The 26314-nt window shown below is 43.4% G+C and overlaps 1 protein-coding gene across 1 annotated transcript; it reads right to left on the minus strand.

Moving 5' to 3' along the window:
* Positions 1-1109: 1109 nt before the first annotated feature.
* On the minus strand, positions 1110-22000 carry LOC137309562 (pericentriolar material 1 protein-like). The gene is made up of 10 exons (XM_067977701.1): positions 21875-22000; positions 21406-21588; positions 17270-17447; positions 16718-16830; positions 13744-13960; positions 11412-11610; positions 8826-9008; positions 4688-4872; positions 2742-2962; positions 1110-1193 (listed from the first exon to the last, which is right to left on the minus strand). Exons 1-10 carry the CDS (start codon positions 21998-22000, stop codon positions 1110-1112), a joined length of 1689 nt encoding a protein of 562 aa, XP_067833802.1.
* Between the last annotated feature and the right edge of the window lie 4314 nt (positions 22001-26314).

Below are 26314 nucleotides of genomic sequence, written 5' to 3' on the forward strand. Positions count from 1 at the left end.
TATCAGCTAACACGAGGGCCAGGAAGGGAAGTTGGGTGGTCTGCAGTTTAGTGGGATTAGGATCGAGAGAGCAGGAGATGGGGCTCATGCTCAAGATGAGCTCGGAGAGGGCACAAGGGGAAATGGGAGAGAAACTCGAGAAAGATGCAGGTTCAGAGTTAGGGCACCTGGGGAGGTAGGGGGAAACTTGGCTTGATGGGCAAGAGGATGGGAGGGGTGCGGCAGAGGCAGCTGAAGGGATGATTTCAATCTTAGCGACAAAGAAGTCTATGAGCTCCTCACAGTTGTTGGAAGTGAAGATTGAGGTGGCTGGAGAGAGTGATTTAAGGAGTCAGTTGGTAGTGGATTCTATACCTGCAACATTAACTAGTCTGTTCTCTCCACCAATGCTTGACTACCCTGCTCAGTGTTTCCAGCATTTTCTTTTCTTGTCTACAAATACAAAGCCAACTAGTGAAGCTGACTTGAACTACTTTGTTGTTTGAGTCTTTTGAGTCTATTTATTATGGAAGGATAGTGGAAACTATTGTTGTGTAGAACTTGATGATTTGGGAGTTTCTGGAAAAGACGGGTATCCAGAAGAGGCAAATAGGAATAACTGTTACCACTGGTCAGCAAAATGCTTATAAAGGATTCAAATTTAAGATCATCACACAAAGAATTCAAAGGAAGGTTAGAAAAAAAAATTGTTACATAGGGTGGTCAGAATTATCTACCACAAACCTTTGTTGAAGTAGTCTGTAAATTATTTTAAAGGGAAATTAGATGGTTGGTTGAAAAAGAGAAATATCAAAAGGGTATGGGGGGTGAGCTGATGAGTGGAATTTGACTAGGTGGCTCAATTGAATAAAAATATTGCACAGACTTGATGGGTCAAAGGTCCTGTTTCTGTGCTGTAAGATTTTATGGATCTACAGCAGTGGAATAGCTGTTACAATTTCCTCAGCATCCCCAGGCAATAGGAGAGAAAAATTAAAAAAAAATCAATCAGCTAGGGTTGCCTTTCTTGATTGTTATCCTGTTGACCCTTGCTAAAAAGTACACAAGTGAACAGCAGGCAAAGACACAATCAGAGATAGCTGTGATATACACTGACACTCTATCTGGCTTTATGCATGAAGATTGGTCACCTGAGGGAAGATTCCAGAAGGCTGCTGGTGCCCACGAGACTGTACCTCGGCATGATTCATTACCTTCAGGATAAGCGGAAAGAGGAGAAAACTGGAGAAAAGTTACCAGTGAAACAGTAAGACTTAATGGGATTTGTTAATTCCTCTGAAGACTCACGGATCCAAGGATCAATCTACAAATTTACTCAGTATTGTGCGGCAACACAACCTGACATTCGGTGCTTGGGCCTGAGCTATTTACAATCTATATTAATGACTTAGATGAAGGGACCGAGTGTAATGTGTCCAAGTTTGCTGACGATACAAAGCTAGGTGGGAAAGCAAGCTGTGAGGAGGACAGAGTCTGCAAAGGGATATAGACAGGTTCAGTGAGTGGACAAGAAGGTGGCAGACGGAGTATGATGTGGGGACATGTGAGGTTATTCACTTTGGTAGGAAGAATAGAAAAACAGAATATTTTTTAAATGGTGAGAAACTATTAAATGTTGATGTTCAGGGAGATTTGGAAGTCCTCATATAAGGAACCCAAAAAGTTAGCATGCAGATACAGCAAGCAATTAGGAAGGCAAATGGCATGAGAAATAGGAGCAGGAGTAGGCCATACGGCCCTTTGAGCCTGCTCCTCCATTCAACCAGATCATGGCTGATCTTCAACCTCAACTCCACTTTCCTGCCTGATCCCCATATCCCTTGATTCCCCTACAGTCCAAAAAATTATCTATCGCAGCCTTGAATATACTCAACGACTCAGTATCCACAGCCTGCTGGGTAGAGAATTCCAAAGATCCACAACCCTCTGAGTGAAGAAATGCCTCCTCATCTCGGTCTTAAATGGCCGATCCATATCCTGCGACTGAATTTTGGCCTTTATTGCAAGGGGGTTGGAGTACAAGAGTAAGGAAGTCTTGCTACAGTTGAACAGGGCTTTGGTGAGACCTCACCTGGAGTACTGCATACAGTTTTGGTCTCCTTATCTAAGGAAGGATATACTTGCCCTAGAAGCGGTGCAGTGAAGGTTCACTAGATTGATACCTGGGATGAGAGAGCTGTCCTATGAGGAAAAATTGAGTAGAATGGGCCTATACCCTCTGGAGTTTAAAAGAATGAGAGGTGATCTCATTGAAATACAAAAGATTCTGAGGGGGCTTGACAGGGTAGATGCTGAGAGGTTGTTTCCCCTGGCTGGACAGTCTAGAACTAGGAGGCATAGTCGTAGGATAAGGGGTCGGCCATTTAAGACTGAGCTGAGGAGGAATTTCTTCACTCAGAGGGTTGTGAATCTTTGGATTCTCTACCCCAGAGGACTGTGGATGCTGAGCCATTGAGTATATTTAAGGCTGAGAACGATAGATTTTTGGACTCGAGGGGAAAGCGGAGTTGGGGTAGATGATCAGCCATGATCTTACTGAATGGCAGAGCAGGCTCTAGGGGCCATATAGCCTACTCCTGCTCCTATTTCTTATGTTCACCACAACAGGCTGTTAGCAAACTGTGTATATCTTTCAGTTGAATCTATAGGCAACTATGAAGGCAAAAATACAACTTTTCCACTTGCTTATTAGGTATTCAACATTATGTGTACATATGGATAGCAAAAATTTAAGTTCTTACCTGTACCAAGGTGACAAGTTCCTGCAATTGTCTGAGCTTGTGTTTAGCAGCATTTAATCTGTTTATTTTCTGTTGAATTTCAAAATCCTGGTCAGTTTCTCCTACAAAACTACTTCGCCGACTAGAGATCGTGCCCTCACTTGCACACTCCTCTTGGATCTCATGTTCCTGTGTTTCATCAACATTCCCATCTTCATCTTTTTCATCATTGTAGTGAGAACCTGTACAATAAGTGGAGGATAACGAAAATCAGACAGCTGCTTTGTGTCAACACCCTTTTTTGAAGATTACAGATATTAAGAACACGTAAGAGTGATCTGATTTTCACATTAGAAACAAAGCTCAATATTGCACTTCAGTATATACAAAGGGAGTTCACACGACTTATGTTATCCTCAGTTTAAAGTCATCTGTAGGTTTTTATTTAACAGCATACAAATCACTCCCAACCAACCATCAACTGCACTCTGCTCTTGGCGTAGGAGATGGCGAGGTTGGTGGCATATTGCCAGCGCCAGGTCAGTGACTGAACATCTAAATTGTCGCCCTCCCATCCTGGTGATGCTCCACACAAACACAAGCTACCACCTCCTTCTGTCTCCTTAATACCAAGGGGTAATGCTCACACACTCTTAGCGTCGGTGCTCCTTTTCTGCAGATCCATCACAGCAACAGGGAGCAAAGAAGGAAGATTAAGATGATGAGGAGGTGGAACAGTAGGAAAGAGATTTCTTCTCAGTCAATGATGATGATGATAAGGAAGAGGATAATGAATGAACAGAATCAAGCCACTCAGGGATGCCTCCAGCATGCTTCTGCAGTGTTCCTCTGTCCCAATTCACCACCTACAGTACTTGTTGCCTCACTCCCAGCACCAGCTCAGGTACTTTTACCCCAGGGAAATCTGAATTACCTGATGCCACATCCTCATTAACACTGAGCACAAGGGAACCAGATGAATGGGGAGTGATATGCCACCTTCCCAGTGGAGGCCGAAGAGATGGCTGCCATTGGCTTTGGGGGTCATGGGACGCAGAATTCACAGTACTCACCTGAAAAGGATATCCAAGGAACACCTCACCTACGTTCACGCTTTGAGGTCAATTTCCAAGGATTTGTGGCAACTGATAAGTGGAGCTCTCAAGTTTACAACTGTGCTTTGTGGCAATATCGGAGAAGATTTGTCTTCATCACAGGAATCAATGGAGTGAGTGGCAGCTTCTTTGGTTTGTGCAATAGATGCCCAGAAAACTGCCAGGGGCTGGTTGGTGCCTCTATCTCCAAAGCAGCAGACTACACAGCTCTGGAAGCATCATGGGAAAGAATGGAGTGCAGCAGGCATAGTGGCTTCCAGATCATGGCGACCATTGTCTCTCAGGGCTTTCAGGATCTGGTAGCTGCCATTAGACCAGCCATCCTATTGATCAATGGAATGGCGACTGCTAGGATCTACATGCTTGATACTGCCATCCCTTAGAATAGCAGCACATGCCAGGCCTCCCCCTTCAGAGCACCACGCCAGTGGAACGTGGGAGCTAACACCAGGCTTCAGAGATACAGCAAGCAGTGGCTCTGTGCCAGGAGCAAGGTGCAATTAAGCAAGGGCCACCTCAGTCCCGTGAGCCTTTTGCAGAGCATGAGGAGCCAACCACCTCTCAAAAATGGCCCTCAGGTGGTGCCTAAAAGAAGCACGAGAATAGGAGGAAAAAAAGGCATTTCTATGCACCCAGGGGAACCATTAATAAAGAGTAGGTTGATTGTATGTACTTCAAAATTCATAGCAACAAAATACAATGTGCAGTGACATGGCGCTTTGTTATTGATGGAGGTTGGAGTCATACAGCAAACAGTCATTTATTTGGATGCTGACAACTTCAAACAGGTAATGATTGTAGTATGTAGGAACAAAGAGATTCATCTCTCGTTTGCTTAACTATTGATCTTACACTCAACGTAGCTTATATGAGGTTCATCTGATAGAGGTGGCACATTCGAAGTTTGTACATTTGTTGGCCTATTGTTGATTTCACAGTCTGTGTTCAGGAGTCTCCCATTGCGGTTATTGGTTCCATTTAGTGCCACCATTCTGGAAGCGCTACTGATATCTGCCCAGTTACACCTTTGTGGGTTTCTATGGGAATGACATATAAATAGTTGTTAAAATAGTTGTAAGCAATGCCTTCAATAATTGTTTTTATATTAACACTTTTATTCAGATAATTAGTTAAGCACAAACCAAAACCAATGGACATGCCCACTAAAACAAATCAATAGCTTTCAAAATTGCTGCAAAATGCAAATATGGAATATTTCCTATTCGAAACAATACCAGAATAGATTACTATGCATTAAATGAAGCTGTGCAAAATTGTTCAGACAATACAAATGAAGAACCCTTCAAGCAAATAAAGACCACTTTAAAACAGGCACAACTCTTCCAACTATTAGCAAAACAAATTTTTTTTTTGCAAATTTCCATTGATGAATATCAAAACATTACTTTGGCCAAAAGGCTTCCTTGCGCAGATCTGCCTCTTTCTCCTGTCTTTAGCATCCCCAATCTACCTCGACCCCTCTCTATGGCCTCCTATCCGCTCGATCTTTTTATTTAGAACTATTAGCGGGATATCAGCCATGTCAGTTGCTCCATTTTCTTCACTCATTTTAACCCATCTCCCTCTGAACCTCTCTGGTCCAATCCCGACATCATGATCAAATCTGCTGACAAAGGAGGCACGGTTGCTGTATCGTAGAAAAACATCTACCTTGCCAAGGCTCAATGCCAATTCTCTCAACTCCTCCTACCTGCTCCTGAGCCACGACTCGACTACTAAACACCAAGCCATCATTTCCCAGACTATTACTGACCTGATCTCCTCTGAAGATCATCCCACCACAGCCTCCAAACCTCATCAATTATTTCAGCCTACTCTTGTCCCGCTGAACTTATTTCCTCTTATCTTAACTATTTTTAACTCCCTAGTCCAGTTTTTAATCCATCTATATCTGCGACTCTTCTGACGCCATCTGCCACTTCAACAGATTCTAGTTTTCTGGCCCCAGCTGCTTCCTTTTCAATATGGACATACAGTCCCTCTACACCTTCATTTCTCTTCATGACAGCCCGAAAGTCTTCTGCTTCTTCCATGAACTGTGGCTCAACCAATCCCCATGCACCACTACCTGCCACTATTTGTCTGAACTTGTTCTCACATTGAACAAATTTTCCTTCAACTCCACATACACTATCTCCAAATAAAAGGTGTCACTATGGGAACCTGCATGTGTCCTAGCTATGCCCGTCTTTTTGTAGGATATGACGAATGTTTTTTGTTCCAGTGCTACTCAGGCTCCTCTCTGATCTTTTTGTTCTCCATTACGTTGATGGCTGTGTTGATGCTGCTTTGTGCTTGCCCTGATCTAGAGAATTGAATTAATTTTGCTTCAAATTTTTACCCTCCCTCATCTTTACGTGCTCCATCTCAAACTCTTCCCTTCCTGGGCTTCTCTCTACCTCTGGGGATAGGCTTTCCACTGATGTCTAATACATGCCCACCTACTCCCACAATTTCCTGGATTATACTTCTTCCCACTCTGCTTCCTGTAAGAACTCCTTTACCTTCTCCCAGTTACTCCATCTCCGCCATATCTGCTCTGATGACGACACCTTCCACATTGGAGTTTCTGAAATATTCTCCGTTTTCCTCAACCAAGGATTCTTCACCACCACAGTAGACAGGACCCTCAACCGAGTCCATCCCATTTCCCATGTTTCTGTCCTCACCTTCCACCCCACCAGCCTCTGCATTACACAGATTATCTTCTGCCATTTCTACCACCATATACATCTTTCCCTCCCCTCTGTTTTCAGCTTTCCAAAGGGACTATTTTCTCTGTGACAGATTGGTTCACCTCTAGCACCTGCTCTCCTTCTCCTGGCACCTTCCCATGCAAGCGCAGGAGATACAACACCTGCCCATTCATCTACCCCCACACTTCTGTCCAGGGGACCAAACACCCTTTCTAGGTTAGACAGCAATTTACATCTACTTCTTCCAACCTAGTATATTGCACTTGTTGCTCACTGTGCGATGTCCTCTACATCAGGGAGGCAAAATGCAGATTAGGTGACCTCTGTTCTGTCCGCAAGCGTGACCCTGAACTCCTTGTCATATGCCACTTGAATTCTCTGCCCCACTCCCATTCTGACCTTTCTGTCTTGGGCCTTCTCACTGTTCCAATGAAACTCAACACAAATTCAAGGAACAGCACCGTACCTTGCTATTTGGAACTCTGCAACCCTCTGGCCTCAATAGCGACTTTAAACAACTTCAAACCGCAACTTTAGCTCCTATTTTCTCTCTAGCAGGAAGTGCTAATAATGTAGGTTGGGTGTGCCAGCATTTCGAGAGATATGGGTAAGGAGCAGGCTCGTGCTCTGGGTGAGAAACCCGCCCCTCCCCCACCCGTCAGAACATCGTACTGGAAGGGTAGTCTTCACTCTTGTTGACGACCTGCATTTTTCTGCTACCAAGCCCCTGGGCCACTGGAGCCTGCTGTTTTGTCAGTCTTTGCCTCCCTTTCACCTGTCTATCTGCTTTAGCTATTCACACACTCTGTTTCGTGTATATATATATATATATATATATAGGCATAGTGAGTAAATTCTTTGATTTTACTCACTATGCCTATTATTGTCTCATGCTTATATTGCTTCTGCCATTTAACCATCTCCTATCCTCCATTTAAGCATTTTAAAGGTCATTATGTTTCTTTTCGCATAAGCGTTTTCTTCCTTCTCGCTTAGTTCCTTTTTTAAATGGGGTTAGTCTGTAATATCTTCTAGATCTGACAAAGAGTTCATACACTCGAAACGTTAACTTGGTTGTAGTCTCCCCAGATGCTGACTGACCTGCTGAGTGTTCACAACATCTTTTTGTTTTTGTTTCAGATTACCAGCATCTGTGGTACTTTGGTTTTTATTCACATTTTGAACAGATATATTTGTTGTCATATAGTTCCCAACACCTTATGTTTTAGATATAATTATTAGAAATCTTAAAATAAAAATATACCATAATAAACACAAAGCAGTGCTGTAAACAGGAATGAAATTCAATATTCAAGGAGGGGAACAAAATCCTCTCCCAAAAAATACTTCCCAGGACAATCATTAATCCCCATACAGCGTCAACCAGATTACTGAAAACAGTTGTACATTTTAAGCAAGCATAAGTGCTGCTCTACAGTAATTGAATAGAAGATTCATTTTCTAAAAGGAAGGAAAATCAATGATAGCTCTACTTCAACAGAGATGGTGCATGCTAAGTAGCCGGTAATTAGTTATTTGCTTTTGAGCAGTGATTGACAAGCTTGGGATTCAAAATTTAAGTTCAAGTATGAGACACACAGGCATGGCCTCAAGACCATGTAATTGAAAATGCGATTTTTAAAAATTTTGTGCTCATGAAAGTAAGCAGCATTAGAAATGGGAAATGGAACACTGCCATTTCCAGCACCCACTGTCAGCATCAAACATTCCCAAGTCAGGTATAGCACTGCCTGAAACAAAACAAAGCTGCTTTAACTCTGTCCCAAAAATGTACCTCAGCTTCAACCTTAGAAGAGCTGCTTTTTACAGTCAGGTGACACTTTCAACAGCCATCCTCTAGCCTTGCAGGAGATGATAAATTAAGTGTTAATTAGTGGCAAATCAGAGAGACATTTGTGCAAACTAAGTTGCAATGGCACACTTGCATTGCATCATCCTGTGCTGGAATCAAATCCAAGTCACAAAGTTGAAAAGCTGTTATGCTGCGCCACTGCATCACCAAACCCTCATTCTTGGGCTTTTCGCTTTTTTTTGTTAACACTAGCAAAAGCAGCAAGACAAAATATACTACTTTGCCCAAAATAAAGAAAGCAATACAAACAGTGCATTCTAAAAAATACTTTTGTCACCTCAACCCTCCATTTTATCATCAAAATCAAAGTATCGACAGCAACTTAAGTATCCTTCCTTTTCGGGCCCTCAAGATGCTTTAGTAAATAGCAACAGTCATCCCAATACTTCACTTTTCCCACCTGATGTTTGTGACTGTTTCTGGATTCTCCTGATCAGAGTAGTACATAGACTCTTCCTCAGTTTCATCTTCATCCTCTTTTGTATGCTCATTAACAGCATCAGTCATCATATCTGAAGTCTGCTGATAGTAATCAATCAATTCACGCAATTCGTTTAGCCTCTTGTGAACTTCTTTTAGTTTCCTGAAGGAAGAATTTTATACAGTTCATCAGGCTATATTTTGTAACAGTTTCTGAGTTAAGGAATTATTAAAAGTTTAGCATGAAATGATAAACTCAGACTCAATCAAAAAGAAACACTGATGAATGAATTACATTTTATCAACAGACTCATTAGTACATCCCGCTAAAAGTTGTAACCTAATGTTTGAATTGGAAGGTGAGCTGTATGAGAGACCACTGTTAAAGCCAACACTTGTCCAGGCTCACACATCAATAATAGTTACTGGGGTGGGGTAATGGAGAGCGCTGATAGCCATGGAACCCCAGCCGCAACAAGGAGTCAATGCCTTCAGGATAACAGGGGAGAAAATTGGGAGGAAAAAATGTTTGTTTCATTAGTAATATCGAACTAAAATTGATCAGTGAACAATTCAATATTGTTCACGCTGATAAATTTTTGGGGCAGAGTGTAAGCACCGAATTATAGGAAAATCATGCACAGTCTAACAGTGCTCGCACTTAAACTCTCTCAAGATTGTGCTGAAATTAATTCCAACATACACTTGTAGGATATGCTCTCAATGAGTCGACCCTCAAATTCAATAGAGTCAAATCCACTTAAGCGAACAGAAATGGAAAATACCAAATAAATTTCAATATTCAATTAGCATTAATTTAAACTGTAATTTCTTGCTTACTTTAGTTTGCTCACATTTCAAATCATGTAACTTCAGCAATGCATATAATTTCTATTATTTGCATAATGTGCCAAGCTTTAACTTGCTACGACAGTTTAAATTATTGAAGGAATTATACAGTAAATTAATACTGAATTGTTAACTCTGGAATTTTAGTTAGAGGTAACTAATGATAGACATTTTTTTCCTCCAATTTTCTCCCCATCTCTCCTGAAAGCATTGATGCCTTGCTGGGGGAGGGTTCCATGGGCACCAGCATGCTCCATTACCACACTCAAGTAGCTATTATTTGTGAGCCTGGTCAAGTGTCAGCAAGTTATTTAAGCACAGAGAACATTACTGAGCCTAATGCTTTCTATGGGAGACAGCCATACATGTGCAACTTTAGCACTGGATAGCGATTAGGAGTGGAAACCCAGACTAATTTTTTCCTCACTAACGAGGGACAGAAAGGCCAATTGTAGCACCCCTTCCGCCATCCCAGTTGAGATCAGCTAACTCAGACTGGGGTTCAAAGCTCACTGGATAAATTCTAAGCAGTCATAAAAACTGCAAAGATGTTCTATTCCTAAAACTTAAATTTAGAAAATGTGTTGGATGGTCTGGACTTCTGATGAAAGACATTACAATTATGAGTGGCTTCTATACCTCACTATAGAAACAGATTTCTTACGCTGATAGTCACTGTATTTGGACACTTCGTCATCTTGGTCACATTTATTTCCTCTCAAATGCCAGAGAAGATTTCACTTCACAGCAAGGTTCAAATAATTCAAAAAGATATTCAATATGTTGGCACAATAGTGCAGTACAATGTATAATGCCGAAGTGTTACCAAAGGTGGTTGTCCACTTGCATTCTCCCAGCCCACTAAATTACTAATCTCAGATGTAGATTTTGGGAAGCGCTGAGCAGAGGCCAAATGTTTACCAACGTTTTGTTTTGGGGGAGGGGTGATAAATCTAAAGGCAATCAATGGATTGCTCTTCAGCATTTCCCAGCAGTCAATCCACAGCAGTGCAGGCTAAAGCCTGCGAGCAGATTGCATGCTTTCTCAGCTATAGTTGGTGCGTGGCCCAAGGACACCCCGAAGAGGAAGGAGAAAATAAACACAGCAGGATAGATTTCTTTATCAATAATATGCACAAGAATATAACAGAAAAGATTTAAATCTCTACAACATCATATAAAACCTTTTTTTTTTTAAAAGTGTTAAATTCTGCATTAAAAAAATCAACTCTAAAAATATCAGTTACTTCCTCGGAACAGGCTGATTTTTGTACCCAAGGCATGGCATGGGGCAATGGACTCTGCATTAGCAATGCCCATAGTGGTAGCAATAAAAAAAAACATTACTAATTGAATTTTATTTTTTTGTGGGGAGTGGAAAGAAAAAAAATGACCTGAAGTGCTGCATACATTATTTGGCACTAAAATTGTCAACTCTTGGTTAATAGATTATTTACATTCATGAGAATTCAGATTCACAGGTTCTATGAAAACCCTGTCCCTATCAGATCTTTGTTTAAAAAAAGATAGAAGTCACAAAGGGTAAAATGTATACAGGAATTATGCATTCTCAATTTTAACATTCAACTACAGCTCCCAATGAACAAAAGGTATCATGGCCACTTGTGTGAATAGTGTGATCTGACCACATGTAATAGCTGTAGAACTATACTTAAGCATGCAATTGGTTTTAACTGCATTTGGTTTTGAATCATACTTTAATTTCTCCCGAGGATTAGCATTATCTTCGATATCACTGTCATGCAGTGAGGGTATGGAACCCAAAACACACGCTGAGGAGGCCAAGCTGCTGGGTTCCCTGTTGATTGTAGCACCAGCTTCTGTTGGTGCAGAAACAGAACTTCTTTGATCACTCCTGTGAAATGAGCCAGACACACCAGGGGCACTAGATGAAACTAGAAAACAAGACCAAAATTTAGATTCTGGCAACCTTAGTCAACAGATCTATCTGTACATTAACCTACTACCTTTATCATAAAGGTGCAGTGACATAATTAGAGATGATCTTATTGTTTAAAACTTGAATGGATAGAAGTTAAATATTTGGTAAATGTTGGGTACTCTGGCACTGTTGTGGAGAAATAACTGTTGCTTACCTGTTAAACCAAGAGCTGCAAGTTTGACATGGATATAATAACTAAACTCATTAAAACATACGCTGAATGTATAGTGCTCTCAGGTGCAAAATAACATTTCTTGTGCATAATTCTTAACAGTCTGCCCAAGTCAGTTTGCATCTATATAGTGCCTTTAATGTGGAAAAATATCCTAAGGCACTTCACAGAGGCATAACAAAAAAAATGGATGCTGAGGAAATATTAGATTGGATGAACAAAAGCTTAGTCAGAGGAAAGTTTTAAGAAGGCTGTTAAAGGGGGAAAGGAAGGTGGAGAAACTGAGGGGTGTGGGGAGAGAATTCTCATTGGGGTCTACTGGCTGAAGGCACAGTCACCAATGGTTGGCTGGAGAGAGGGGGAATGCACAAGAGATTTGAGTCAGAGGAATGGTGGTGGGGTGGGTTATAGAGCTGAAGCAGGTTACAGAGATAGGGAGGGACAAGGCCATCAAATGACCCAAACATGGGGATAGGGAGCCAATTTAGGTCAGTGAGGACATTGGTGATGTGTGTATGAGGCGTGGTGTGCAATAGGACATGGGCAGCAGTTTCAACTGCATAATCAATCATCACAGTACAGCCAGCCAAATCAGATACTCCACTCCAGCTACTAATAACATTGTTATAAGTTCAGTGTTATGCACAATGAATATTACCATTTACATTCTGTAAGGGAAGGAATTACAAATTGAACTTATCACATGACCAAGGGAGAGGGAAATAAGGAAAGAAAACTTAATATTGGTACACCAATACTTCTACTGAGGATCAGTATTATTTCAGCTTCTGGTTCTACAACTTTAATATAAGCCTCTCTTGATCCTCAAAAGCAGTAATTGCATTTAAAAGACAATCTAACTCCAACAACAATAACTTGCATTTATATAGCACCTTGACGGAGTAAAACATCCCAAGGCGCGTCACAGGAGTGATTATCAAACAAAATTTGACACCGAGCCACATAAGGAGACATTAGGACAGGTGTTGAGAAGAAGTAGAGAAGTTTAGGGAGGGAATTCCAGAGCTTAGGGCCTAGTTGGCTGAAGGAACGGCTGCCAGTGTTCAAGCACTTAAAATCGGGGATGCGCAAGAGGCAAGAATTGGAGGAGCACAGAAATCTCAGAGGGGTGTAGGGCTGGAGGATACTACAGAGATAGGGAGGGGAGAGGCCATGGAGGGATTTGGAAACAAGATGAGAATTTTAAAATCCAGGCATTGCAGGTACGGGAGCCAATGTAGGTCAGCGAGCACAGGGGTGAAGGGTGAATGGGACTTGGTGCAAGTTAGGATACAGGCAACAGAACTTTGGATGAGCTTAAGTTTACGGAGGGTGCATAAACCAGTGCTAAGTGGCATAACATTAAATGCACTCCCAATATAAAATGATTGTGTTAACAAGAATTGCAATTCTTAAATTGTATTGTATCATTTGTATAAAAAGACAAGATTTTTCACAAAGCTCTGTTTGTGAAGTTGATTTTTGGAAAATACAGACATGAGAATTGGTAACAATTTATGGTAATGACTTCTGGAGTTAGTCCTCTGGAGAGGTGGGGAAGGAAGGAGTAAACCACCACAAAAATCAGTGCATCATAAATACAGTTGTATAATTTTCAGACATCTTTCTCCTTTATAAGGCTAACGCCATAACAATCCTCGTTACAGATAGATATCAATTTATAAAATTGGACACCAATTTTAGAGGAAGCCTGGCACCGAAACATCATTGAGGATTAACCAGGAGCAAATAGTTGTGAGCCATGCTTCTGTGTTACACTCGCCATGCAATCCCAAACCTTACATGAAGAACACCTCAGGACAAACACATTTTTTTGATGCCAATTCAATATCATTCCAATCACCAAACTAGGATTTAATATCACACTATCTAAATGGTAATCATGGCACTTACTGGAACTGTTGTTAACATGCTGGTCTCTTAGTGTATGCAACTCATCAAGTAGTTTATCCATTCTCTCCTTCTTTCCTTGCAAAACTTTCAGCTTATTAACCAGCTGGGCTTTTTGTTCTGACAAGTGTTCTGAAGTTGAGGAACCTCTACTCCTGGAAACTTCTTGTGTCAATGACAGGCTTTCTGCTTGTCTCCTGTTATCAGGTACTGACTGCGGCTGCAAAAGTACATATATTGCCCAGTAATATGAAAAACAGATTCAAAATTTTACCAGAAAAAAACTATTAAACAATTTCAAAGATTTTCCAAAGTTTATTCAAAAGGAACATAATATTAAAATTAAAATAACATTTTGAAGTTTCCCATGCCTTTTAGAATACTCATTGTAAAGTAAAAATCGTTAGGTTGGGTTATGAAACACAAAGAATTGCAATGGAGCACCAACATGGTTCCATGGTGTGGTTGGATGGGGGGTTCACACTTGTAGTAAAAGGGGTGAGAGAGAGAGATAAAAAGGGGTGAGAGAGAGAGATAAAAAGGGGTGAGAGAGAGAGATAAAAAGGGGTGAGAGAGAGAGATGAAAAGGGGGGCGAGAGAGATGAAAAGGGGGGCGAGAGAGATGAAAAGGGGGGCGAGAGAGATGAAAAGGGGGGCGAGAGAGATGAAAAGGGGGGGCGAGAAAAGGGGGGGCGAGAAAAGGGGGGGGCGAGAAAAGGGGGGGGCGAGAAAAGGGGGGGCGAGAAAAGGGGGGGCGAGAAAAGGGGGGGCGAGAAAAGGGGGGGCGAGAAAAGGGGGGGCGAGAAAAGGGGGGGCGAGAAAAGGGGGGGCGAGAAAAGGGGGGGCGAGAAAAGGGGGGGCGAGAAAAGGGGGGGCGAGAAAAGGGGGGGCGAGAAAAGGGGGGGCGAGAAAAGGGGGGGCGAGAAAAGGGGGGGCGAGAAAAGGGGGGGCGAGAAAAGGGGGGGCGAGAAAAGGGGGGGCGAGAAAAGGGGGGGCGAGAAAAGGGGGGGCGAGAAAAGGGGGGGCGAGAAAAGGGGGGGCGAGAAAAGGGGGGGCGAGAAAAGGGGGGGCGAGAAAAGGGGGGGCGAGAAAAGGGGGGGCGAGAAAAGGGGGGGCGAGAAAAGGGGGGGCGAGAAAAGGGGGGGCGAGAAAAGGGGGGGCGAGAAAAGGGGGGGCGAGAAAAGGGGGGGCGAGAAAAGGGGGGGCGAGAAAAGGGGGGGCGAGAAAAGGGGGGGCGAGAAAAGGGGGGGCGAGAAAAGGGGGGGCGAGAAAAGGGGGGGCGAGAAAAGGGGGGGCGAGAAAAGGGGGGGCGAGAAAAGGGGGGGCGAGAAAAGGGGGGGCGAGAAAAGGGGGGGCGAGAAAAGGGGGGGCGAGAAAAGGGGGGGCGAGAAAAGGGGGGGCGAGAAAAGGGGGGGCGAGAAAAGGGGGGGCGAGAAAAGGGGGGGCGAGAAAAGGGGGGGCGAGAAAAGGGGGGGCGAGAAAAGGGGGGGCGAGAAAAGGGGGGGCGAGAAAAGGGGGGGCGAGAAAAGGGGGGGCGAGAAAAGGGGGGGCGAGAAAAGGGGGGGCGAGAAAAGGGGGGGCGAGAAAAGGGGGGGCGAGAAAAGGGGGGGCGAGAAAAGGGGGGGCGAGAAAAGGGGGGGCGAGAAAAGGGGGGGCGAGAAAAGGGGGGGCGAGAAAAGGGGGGGCGAGAAAAGGGGGGGCGAGAAAAGGGGGGGCGAGAAAAGGGGGGGCGAGAAAAGGGGGGGCGAGAAAAGGGGGGGCGAGAAAAGGGGGGGCGAGAAAAGGGGGGGCGAGAAAAGGGGGGGCGAGAAAAGGGGGGGCGAGAAAAGGGGGGGCGAGAAAAGGGGGGGCGAGAAAAGGGGGGGCGAGAAAAGGGGGGGCGAGAAAAGGGGGGGCGAGAAAAGGGGGGGCGAGAAAAGGGGGGGCGAGAAAAGGGGGGGCGAGAAAAGGGGGGGCGAGAAAAGGGGGGGCGAGAAAAGGGGGGGCGAGAAAAGGGGGGGCGAGAAAAGGGGGGGCGAGAAAAGGGGGGGCGAGAAAAGGGGGGGCGAGAAAAGGGGGGGCGAGAAAAGGGGGGGCGAGAAAAGGGGGGGCGAGAAAAGGGGGGGGGAGAAAAGGGGGGGGCGAGAAAAGGGGGGGCGAGAAAAGGGGGGGCGAGAAAAGGGGGGGCGAGAAAAGGGGGGGCGAGAAAAGGGGGGGCGAGAAAAGGGGGGGCGAGAAAAGGGGGGGCGAGAAAAGGGGGGGCGAGAAAAGGGGGGGCGAGAGAGGGAGAGAAAAGGGGGGCGAGAGAGGGAGAGAAAAGGGGGGCGAGAGAGGGAGAGAAAAGGGGGGCGAGAGAGGGAGAGAAAAGGGGGGCAAGAGAGGGAGAGAAAAGGGGGGCAAGAGAGGGAGAGAAAAGGGGGGCGAGAGAGGGAGAGAGAGAAAAAAAGGGGGATAGAGAAAATGGCACCTTATGGTTCCCCTCACCATCCTCTCCCCTTTCACTCTCATATCTGTTTCCCCTCCTGCTTCCCTCCTCTCCACAACCCTTCCCCAACTTCTCTTCTACTTCCCTCTCTTTCTTTCACCCTCTCATCTCCTCTACCGCTCCTGTCTCCTCCTGCCCTTCTTTCCACAACCCTTCCCTTTCCCCACTCCCTCTTCGCCTTCACATCCTGCCTCCTCCCCTTCCCGCTCATCCCTTTCCTCCTTTGTCCCTTCCTCTCTTCCCCTTTCCTTCTCTTCTGTTTTTCTCCTGTATCCTCTCCTGCCCATCTCCCTTCTTCCCTCCTCCGCTCTCCCATCCCCTCCCCTATCCACCACAACCCTCTTCCACTCTCCTTTCTGCCACGCCCCTCCTTTCTCCTTCCTTCAACAAATTATTGTTGGAGATCACAGGATAAAGCAGAGCACATATAATGGAGAAAACTGTTCACAAGTCTGATGCTGAAAGTTACAAAATGTACTTTTGGCAATGAGCACTCTTCATAATATTCTATACCTGAGAGTTCTGAAGCTGGTTGTGGAACCGCTGGATCAAATCATTTAGTTCCTCATTGAGTTCAGATGTTATACTTAGTCCCGAAACACTGCCAGTTGTCTCAGTTACAACTACTGGGGATAAGAAAAACATTGTTAGCAAAAATTGCCTAGTACAAAAGAACTCCTTTTCATTTGTGTGCTGTATTCTGCCTCAGACTCAGAGTAATGTTATAAAAAGTGAGGGCTCAACCCCATCCCGTTTCATTAGTTTCCTGTTCCCTTGTTTCAACCATTTGTTCGCCATATCATGGCATTGAGAGGGAACTCTGTGGGTGAGAGGTGACTCAGTTTAAAAAAAAGAGTATGACTACTTCAGTTACTATAATCCATTGGGCTTAATTATAAATCAACAAAATCACAAAATGTGATTAACAAAAAAGGCAAAAATCCTATGTAATAAAAGCTGAATTTTACTTGTTCCATCAGCTGATTAGAAAACATGTCAAATAAAAGTTTTCACTACAGAACAAGTATACCAGCTAATGTACACTAATATTTATATTGGATATACCAGATTCATCCATTCCAACTATAGTCTGTTCTGCTTTGTGCTGTAGTGCTAGAAGTGCTGCCTGTCTTCCTTGAAGTGTCCTTAACTGTTCTTGTTGTTCTAACATTCTTTTCAGAAGTTCATGTTGCTTTTTCAGATTTTCCAACTCTTCTTTTGCATCTCGATGCTGATCATCGTCCTGTAAAAAAAATATGCAAATGTACAATTCAATATTACGGTTAAAAGGTAAGTTAAGCTTTAAGACACTCAAAACATTCACTAGCCAATGATCCATTTTATCTAATAACACGCTAGTCACAACTTGGAGGACTTCCAAATTTAAATTCAGATTAAACTGCTGTTGAGCACTGTAGCAGACTAGGTGCAGCTCTGTGTAGGTTCTTTTCCTGACATATATATAAGGAGCAGGGGTGAAGAGAAGGACAAAACACACCCAAACATCAACTTGGGATGGGACAGGTGGTACGTATGCTGCTTTATCTGTAAGGTTAGTATTCAGGACATACAGCTCATTTATCTATTTAAGCAGATGTATATGCTGTAAATTAAATTAACTACCTCATATAATCTTCGTTCTTCAAATAGAAGTATCCTGCATGTAAGTCATTTGTAGCCCAAGTTATCAGCAGGAAAAATTATGAGGGACATTGGCTCTAACATAGTATACTCTTCCCATCACATGTTACCTGGGCTGACATTTTTTTAAAAACAAACAAAATATCACCAAGTACAACTTCATAACAGAACTTATAATCAGTCCCCAAAGAAAGACTGGATGATCTTGGTATATTAAGGATGCTTTCGATTTAAGAATTAAGATGACCAACAAAATCTAGTTTTCTTCTATCAATGAAAAGGGTCCTTGCAATTAAAATGAAATAGCTGCAGAAAAAACAAACCTATTGAAATATGTAGACCCAGAGTTACAGTGGGAGAATGGGAAAACCCCTGTGGAACTCAGGGTCTAGCCTTTGGCTGATGAATTTAACCAGTAATGCTCAGTAAATAAATATGGATGTTACTTGTAATAGTGGCCTTTTAGATGAAGTCCAAAGTAATCTTCATTTGTTCTGGACACAAAAAGCTGGTGAGCTTTGCAAATGCACTTGTTCTGTGAATTAAGTTCTGTCTGTAACTGAATTACAATTATATGACAGAACAAAGAAAGTATTCCCAATATAAACGGCATTCAGAGGTTACAAGCAGTAGGGCTGCTCAGTATTGATGACGAATTTGGTAACAATTGGGACACACAGCAGGTCTCTCCCTGTACAGCAGTGACCCGTGGAGCAACGTTCGGCACTATGTTGTCGGAGGACAACTGTATACAAAGCCTGTATAGGATTATCAAAATTACCACTGTGCTCTCCATCTTGATTTTCTATAATACCCTGGAATTGATGGAGATGAAGTAAACTCTTATTAAAAAAGATTTACTGCCCAAGAATGCCAGGCCATCGACCATTCATGCTGACCTGTCTGCTCTCAAACAATTCGTGAGGAGCTATATCATGTTTTTATGCAAACAGGTGCATCCTTTGGAAGATAAAATTCCTCCTGTTAATTTTAGCAAAGAAAGTCAGTGCAAGTACAAAACAGGATTATCAACCGCAGCAATTTCACCTCCTAGCTCTCGCAGCATGAGTTACCTCCAGGTGAAGCATTCAAGTTGGTGCATTTGTGTCCAAGTCAGAGTCAACTGTTGCACAGTCCATGTCTGCCAAGCACAGGTCTGAGATTCAGAGTAACGGAAGGACAACATGACAAAGATCAAAGTTAAGTACCTCATTTGATAACCAAATGAACTACTGTGATGCTGTCCATCAACAGGTGGATATGCTCAAGCTCTGATCCAGGACTGGAATCTAACATCTGCCATCTGGGTCTATTAATAGGTCATTTGGACTTCACATGAAATCAGCACTACGTCCAGAAACCTTGCATGTGGAATCCTAATATCAGGGAATCATTCATTAGGTTATGGATTTTTTTTTTGAGGGGGCAGGAGGGGCAGATGGGTGGGTTGCACTTCGAATCCACAGAACGTTCTGCTCCAATGCTCACCACTGAAGAACTAGAAGCAAAGCCCAATCTAACCAAACTGGATGAGAAATAACTGGAGATCTCAAAGACTCCCAAAAAACATTACAAAATGAATTCCATCATCCCACAAGAACACATAAGTTGTGTTCATTAGATTTTGCTGCAATTTTCTACAGAGACTATAGGACACTTTGGCCAGTGAGGAAACAATATGTTGGTCTGGGAGCAATTCTCAGTGCAGTCTGAAAACAACCATGTACAAATGTTACAAATCTGAGCAACGAGGCAAATTTTATACCACTCAACTGTGCTACAACTCTGTTAAACTGCCAATTGCTTTTTTGTAATAAGTTCCACCATCTCAGACATTCAACTTAGTAATTCAAATAGAAAGTACCAAGGCTCCACTGCTTCAAACAAGCAGAAATTAATACATTGTTTAACTCCCAGTTCAGTGATGTCAAGAGTCAGGTCAAAAACAGCAACCTGCTCATTTTATTTCACATCAGCACATTCCAAGATGGACTATGTTCGGCTTTGAGAAATCTAGACTAGTCTATCCATTGTAAAGAATGAACGAACAAAAAACCCGCCACGTACTCAACAACTCATCACAGGAACAACCAATGTGTTATTTCAAGTTTTTCCCCATTCAGATAGGTCTGCCACCTATCTTGAGACGAGAGATTTACTGAAAAATTAAGTGCTCATAGATAAGCCCTAAAATTTGAGGCAATCCAGTTCTCTAATATTGGACTGCACAATATTAATTTTCACTTTTCAGATGACCAGCAAGTTATGAATCTTTGCCCATGAAGAACCATTAAGAGTTCCAGCAGCACAACAGTTTTCCAAGCTCCCAAGCCTGCTTATATATTTTTTTCACTTTTGAGAACATACAGTATGATGGCAGGTTACATTTTATATTTCAGCATGGTCTGTCTTCCTTTCTAACCCCATCTTTACTCCCTTCCTCATCTTCCCTCCATTTTTTTCAAACTTATTTGGTTTCCTATATATCCCAGTTATTGGGCTTGATCTTAAAAAAGCTTCAGCACACTTCTGCTTTTCCATTCCAGAGGTGGCATGTACATTAAAAACTCGTTTTCAACTGGCTGAAAACGCTAACTATGCACTTTTGGGTGGCTGTGGCCCAGAAGTACAAAGGTCAACTTCTGTTTTTTTAAAAAAGGATCGAAACAATATCAAAGTTTCATCTGTCTTAGCACGCCCATCTAAATTGTGCCTAAATGAGATAACCCAGAGGTCACCACTCAGGTGTGAAGATTAACAATTTGCATCAAACCTATGCACAGTTGTTGATAAGGCAGTGTTTAAAGAGTGGGCAACTTCCAATGCGTTGGACTTCCTACTCCATAGCAAGTAACAAAAAAATTTCAACAGGCTGTATAGATTTAATCTCCTACACATGAACTCAGTTCTTTCTTTTCTACTTTGCTGCCAACAAATAGCTCCACTGGAAACCCCACATATGTCAATGTCGGTTACGCCTGAATACCTGTTGCATCAATTCAATAGCAGCTTTTACAAGCAGCATATTCAGATGCTCCTTGACTGGCTTAATCGCTGATGGGAATGGAAAGAAGGGAGACTACAGACTGAAACTAGCATCCTACCAGGCACAAGATCTTATCACAATACTTGAGGGAAGGGGGCAAAGGAGTACTTTAGTTGGCAGTACTCACATATATAACGATTTAGTCTTCCTTTTCAATAGAATACTGTACAATTTGTCATTGGTTATGTGGTTAAGACTTGAAAGTTTAGGCAAGTTTGTCAATTCCAAACAGGATTTCAAAATGAAGGTTGCATGATCGGTTTCATGCATCATATTTACCATGTAACCTTGGATCACGGCTGTGCTAAATACTTCTTCCACCCCTCAAAATCCAAATCTTAAATCTAATTAATTCAGACATAATTGTAACATTCATTTTAACAATTGCCAAGATTCAAAAAGACTTAAGAAATAATGGGATCAGTTTAAAGTGAAAAAGGATGAGAAGAACAAAAGTTGGTTATAAGAGTTGAAATTGGTAATAGATTACAAGGACTATGCAATGAAATGGTACCTTGGAGGAAATTCCATGCTCCTTGCCATTAATCCCACTATGCCAGACTCTCCTGTCATTCAGACCAAGCCTGTCAGTTTCCCCTTTTGGAGTTGAAGTAACTGAAGAGCCCTGTGCTTGGGAGGCTGTATTTCCTAGCTTGTCCTCAATGCGGGGCCGAACTCTCAGACTACGAGATGCCTCCTTTATTAAACAGTTTAGTTAAGACATTTATGATTAAAATGCTAATGAAACCCAAGACAAACAGCTTTTAAACAAAAGTCTGTTCTAACTTTAATACCCTTCCTTTACAACAAAAGCAAAGTGTGAGGATAATATTCAGCACAATCTATGTCTCAATACTTAAATCCTAGTACCCAAACTTTTTCTGTCTAGAATAGAGTGTGCATCTCTATCATTTAAAGTCCATCTTATAAAACCAATTGTGTACTCAACATAGCACTTACATCTTATTCTACTTCCGGCTTACCGTTGCATCTGATGCCTCAGACTGAACATCTAGGTTTAGAGATGTGCTATCAGCTACAGAACCAGATCCCACAGCAGAGTCTGTTGTGCCAATTTCATCCTCTTCATTCTCTCTAGCCTGAAACATTATTTTTTAAATTAAAAAATAAATCAAGTCAGCAGAACATTATAAACAAAAACAATGGCTTTTTGAGTGCGTAATGGATATATATATATATATATATAGTGTAAAATGTAATCACTGGTTACAACAGAGTAAAAATCAAATTACCTGCAATTAGAACCAGAGATTTCCAACACAGAAAGCAGCCATTTGGCCACCATGCCTGTATCAGCTCTTTAGAGCAATCCAAAATTAATCCCACTGCCCCACTCTCTCAACCATTACCCTCTAGTTTCCTATGCTTCAAATATTTGGTATTCATATGGTTATGTTACTGGACTAGTAATCCAGAGGCCTGGACTAATAATCCGGAGTCATGAGTTCAAATCACGCCACAGCAGCTGGGGAATTTAAATTCAATTAATTAAATTCAATTAATTAAATAAATTCTGGAATTAAAATACTAGTATCAGTAATGGTAGCCATGAAACTACCGGATTGTCAGAAAAACCCATCTGGTTCACTAATGTCCTTCAGGGAAGGAAACCTGTCGTCCTCACCCGGTCTGGCCTATATGTGACTCCAGACCCACAGCAATGTGGTTGATTCTTAATTGCCCTCTGAAATGGCCAAGCAAGCCACTCAGTTGTACAATCTCGCTAAAAAAAGTCATAAGAAGAATAAAACCGGAGGGACCTCCCAGCATTGGACACGACAAAGGCAAACCAAGCCCAGTCGACCCTGCAAAATCCTCCTCACTAACATATGGGGACTTGTGCCAAAATTGGGAGAGCTGTCCCACAGACTAGTCAAGCAACAACCTGACATAGCCATACTCACAGAATCATACCTTCCAGCCAACATCCCAGACTCTTCCATCACCATCCCTGGCGATGTCCTGTCCCACCGGCAGGGTAGACTGACCAGAGGTGGCGGTACAGTGATATACAGTCAGAAGGGAGTTGCCCTGGGAGTCCTAACATTGACTCTGGACATGGCATCAGGTCAAACATGGGCAAGGAAACCTCCTGCTGATTACCACCTACCGCCCTCCTCCAGCTGATGAATCAGTCCTCCTCCGTGTTGAACACCACTTGGAGGAAGCACTGAGGGTAGCAAGGGTATAGAATGTACTCTGGGTGGGGGACTTAAATGTCCATCACCAAGAGTGGCTCGGTAGCACCACTACTGACCGAGCTGGCCGAGTCCTGAAGGACACAGCTGCCAGACTGGGCCTGCGGCAGGTGGTGAGCGAACCAACACGAGGGAAAAACTTACTTGACCAATCTACCTGTCGCAAAAGCATCTGTCCATGACAGTATTGGTAGGAGTGACCACTGCACAGTCCACGCAGAGACGAAGTCCTGTCTTCGCATTGAGGACACCATCCAACGTGTTGTGTGGCACTATCACCATGCTAAATTGGAAAGATTCAGAACAGATCTGGCAGCTCAAAACTGGGCATCCATGAGGCGCTGTGAGCCATCAGCAGCAGCAGAATTGTATTCCAGCACAATCTGTAACCTCATGGCTCGGCATATTCCTCACTCTACCATAACCAACAAGCCAGGGGATCAACCCTGGTTCAATGAGGAGTGTAGAAGAGCATGCCAGGAGCAGCACCAGGCGTACCTAAAAATGAAGTGCCAACCCGGTGAAGCGACAACTCAGGACTACATGCATGCTAAACAGCTGAAGCAACATGTTATAGACAGAGCTAAGCAATTCCACAACCAACGGATCAGATCAAAGCTCTGCAGTTCTGCCACATTCAGTCGTGAATGGTGGTGGACAATTAAACAACTAATGGGAGGAGGAAGCTCTGTAAACATCCCCATCCTCAATGATGGCAGAGTCCAGACACATGAGTGCAAAAGACAAGGCTGAAGCGTTTGCAACAATCTTCAGCCAGAAGTGCCGAGTGGATGATCCATCTCGGCCTCCTCCCGATATCCCCACCATCACAGAAGCCAGTCTTCAACCAATTTGATTCGCTCCACGTGATATCAAGAAACGGCTGAGTGCACTGGATACAGCAAAGGCTATGGACCCCGACAACATCCCGGCTGTAGTGCTGAAGCCTTGTGCTCCCGAACTAGCTGCGTCTCTAGCCAAGCTGTTCCAGTACAGCTACAACACTGGCATCTACCCGACAATGTGGAAAATTGCCCAGGTCCACAAAAAGCAGGACAAATCGAATCCAGCCAATTACCACCCCATCAGTCTACTCTCAATCATCAGCAAAGTGATGGAAGGTGTCATCGACAGTGCTATCAAGCGGCACATACTCACCAATAACCTGCTCATTGATGCTCAGTTTGGGTTCTGCCAGGACCACTCGGCTCCAGACCTCATTATAGCCTTGGTCCAAACATGGACAAAAAAGCTGAATTCCAGAGGTGAGGTGAGTGTAACTGCCCTTGACATCAAGGCTGCATTTGACCGAGTGTGGCACCAAGGAGCCCTAGTAAAATTGAAGTCAATGGGAATCAGGGGGAAAACTCTCCAGTGGCTGGAGTCATACCAAGCACAAAGAAAGATGGTAGTGGTTGTTGGAGGCCAATCATCTCTGCCCCAGGACATTGTTGCAGGAGGTCCTCAGGGCAGTGTCCTAGGCCCAACCATCTTCAGCTGCTTCATCAATGACCTTCCCTCCATCATAAGGTCAGAAATGGGGATGTTCGCTGATGATTGCACAGTGTTCAGTTCCATTCGCAACCCCTCAAATAATGAAGCAGTCCGTGCCCGCATGCAGCAAGACCTGGACAACATCCAGGGTTGGGCTGATAAGTGGCAAGTAACATTCGCGCCAGACAGGTGCCAGGCAATGACCATCTCCAAAAAGAGAGAGTGTCCAACCACCTCCCCTTGACATTCAACGGCATTACCATCACCAAATTCCCCACCATCAACATCCTGGGGGTCACCATTGACCAGAAAATTAACTGGACCAGCCATATAAATACTGTGGCTACAAGAGCAGGTCAGAGGCTGGGTATTCTGCGGCGAGTGGCTCACCTCCTGACTCCCCAAAGCCTTTCCATCATCTACAAGGCACAAGTCAGGAGTGTGATGGAATACTCTCCACTTGCCTGGATGAGTGCAGCTCCAACAACACTCAAGAAGCTCAACACCATCCAGGACAAAGCAGCCCGCTTGATTGGCACCCCATCCACCACACTAAACATTCACTCCCTTCACCACCAGCGCACAGTGGCTGCAGTGTGTACCATCCACAGGATGCACTGCAGCAACTCACCAAGGCTTCTTCGACAGCACCTCCCACACCCGCGACCTCTACCACCTAGAAGGACAAGAGCAGCAGGCACATGGGAACACCACCACCTGCACGTTCCCCTCCAAGTCACACACCATCCCAACTGGGAAATATATCGCCGTTCCTTCATCATCACTGGGTCAAAATTCTGGAACTCCCTTCCTAACAGCACTGTGGGAGAACCTTTACCACACGGTCTGCAGCAGTTCAAGGAGGCGGCTCACCACCACCTTCTCAAGGGCAATAAATGCTGGCCTCGCCAGCGACGCCCACATCCCATGAACGAATAATAAAAAAAATTATTCAATTTTCTCTTAAAAAGATGCAATGGTCTCTGCCTGAACCACTCCTTTTGGCATAGTGTTCCATGCTCCAACAACCCGCTGTGTCAAGAAATTTCTCCTAACCTCTCTCCGCACACTCAGAGTTAATTTTAAATCGATGACTCCTTGTCACAACCAAGGAAATAGTCTTTCTCTACTCCCTCCATCAAAACACGTCATCATTTTAAATCCCCTTTTCGCCTTCTCTGCTCCAGTGAAATAGACCCAGCATCTCAAGTCTATCCCCAAAACTTGTGTTTCTCATCCCTGGTGAAGTTACACTGTATGCACTCTAGGCCTTCAGTATCTTTTCTGTAATAGGGCACCCAAAATTACAAGCAGTATTCTAACCAATATTTTATATGAATGCATCATTACTCCTTTATTTATACCCTATGCCCTGACTTAAAAGACCCAAAATTCAACAGGTCTTTTTTATTGCTTTATCTACCTGCACTTACATTTTCATGCAATTATGCATTTGAACCCCTAAGTCTCTCTGTTCATCCACACCCTTGAGCATCTTTCTATTAAGTATATATTCACATTCCTTGTTTTTTCTCCCAAAATGTATAACCTCATACTTATACACATTAAATTGCATTTTCCACCTGTCTTCCAATTCCACTAATTTGCCTATGTCTTCCTTTGATAGTCCCCCTCACTGTTTTCTAAATCTCCGACGTTATACCCAAGTCTAAATCATCTACACATAAGAACAAAAGTAGACCCACCCTT

Source organism: Heptranchias perlo, unplaced genomic scaffold (assembly GCF_035084215.1).
Source record: "Heptranchias perlo isolate sHepPer1 unplaced genomic scaffold, sHepPer1.hap1 HAP1_SCAFFOLD_1686, whole genome shotgun sequence".
NCBI lineage: Eukaryota > Metazoa > Chordata > Chondrichthyes > Hexanchiformes > Hexanchidae > Heptranchias > Heptranchias perlo.

Bases quoted from the DNA above. Each gene is read 5' to 3' on its own strand.
- LOC137309562 (XM_067977701.1), bottom strand. From the start codon at position 22,000: ATGTTTCAGGCTAGAGAGAATGAAGAGGATGAAATTGGCACAACAGAC. The intron at 17,448-21,405 runs GTACCATTTCAT...TTTTTTTTACAG, and splicing joins AGCATGGAATTTCCTCCAAG to GACGATGATCAGCATCGAGA. The intron at 1,194-2,741 runs GTAAGAACTTAA...CTTATCCTGAAG, and splicing joins AACTTGTCACCTTGGTACAG to GTAATGAATCATGCCGAGGT.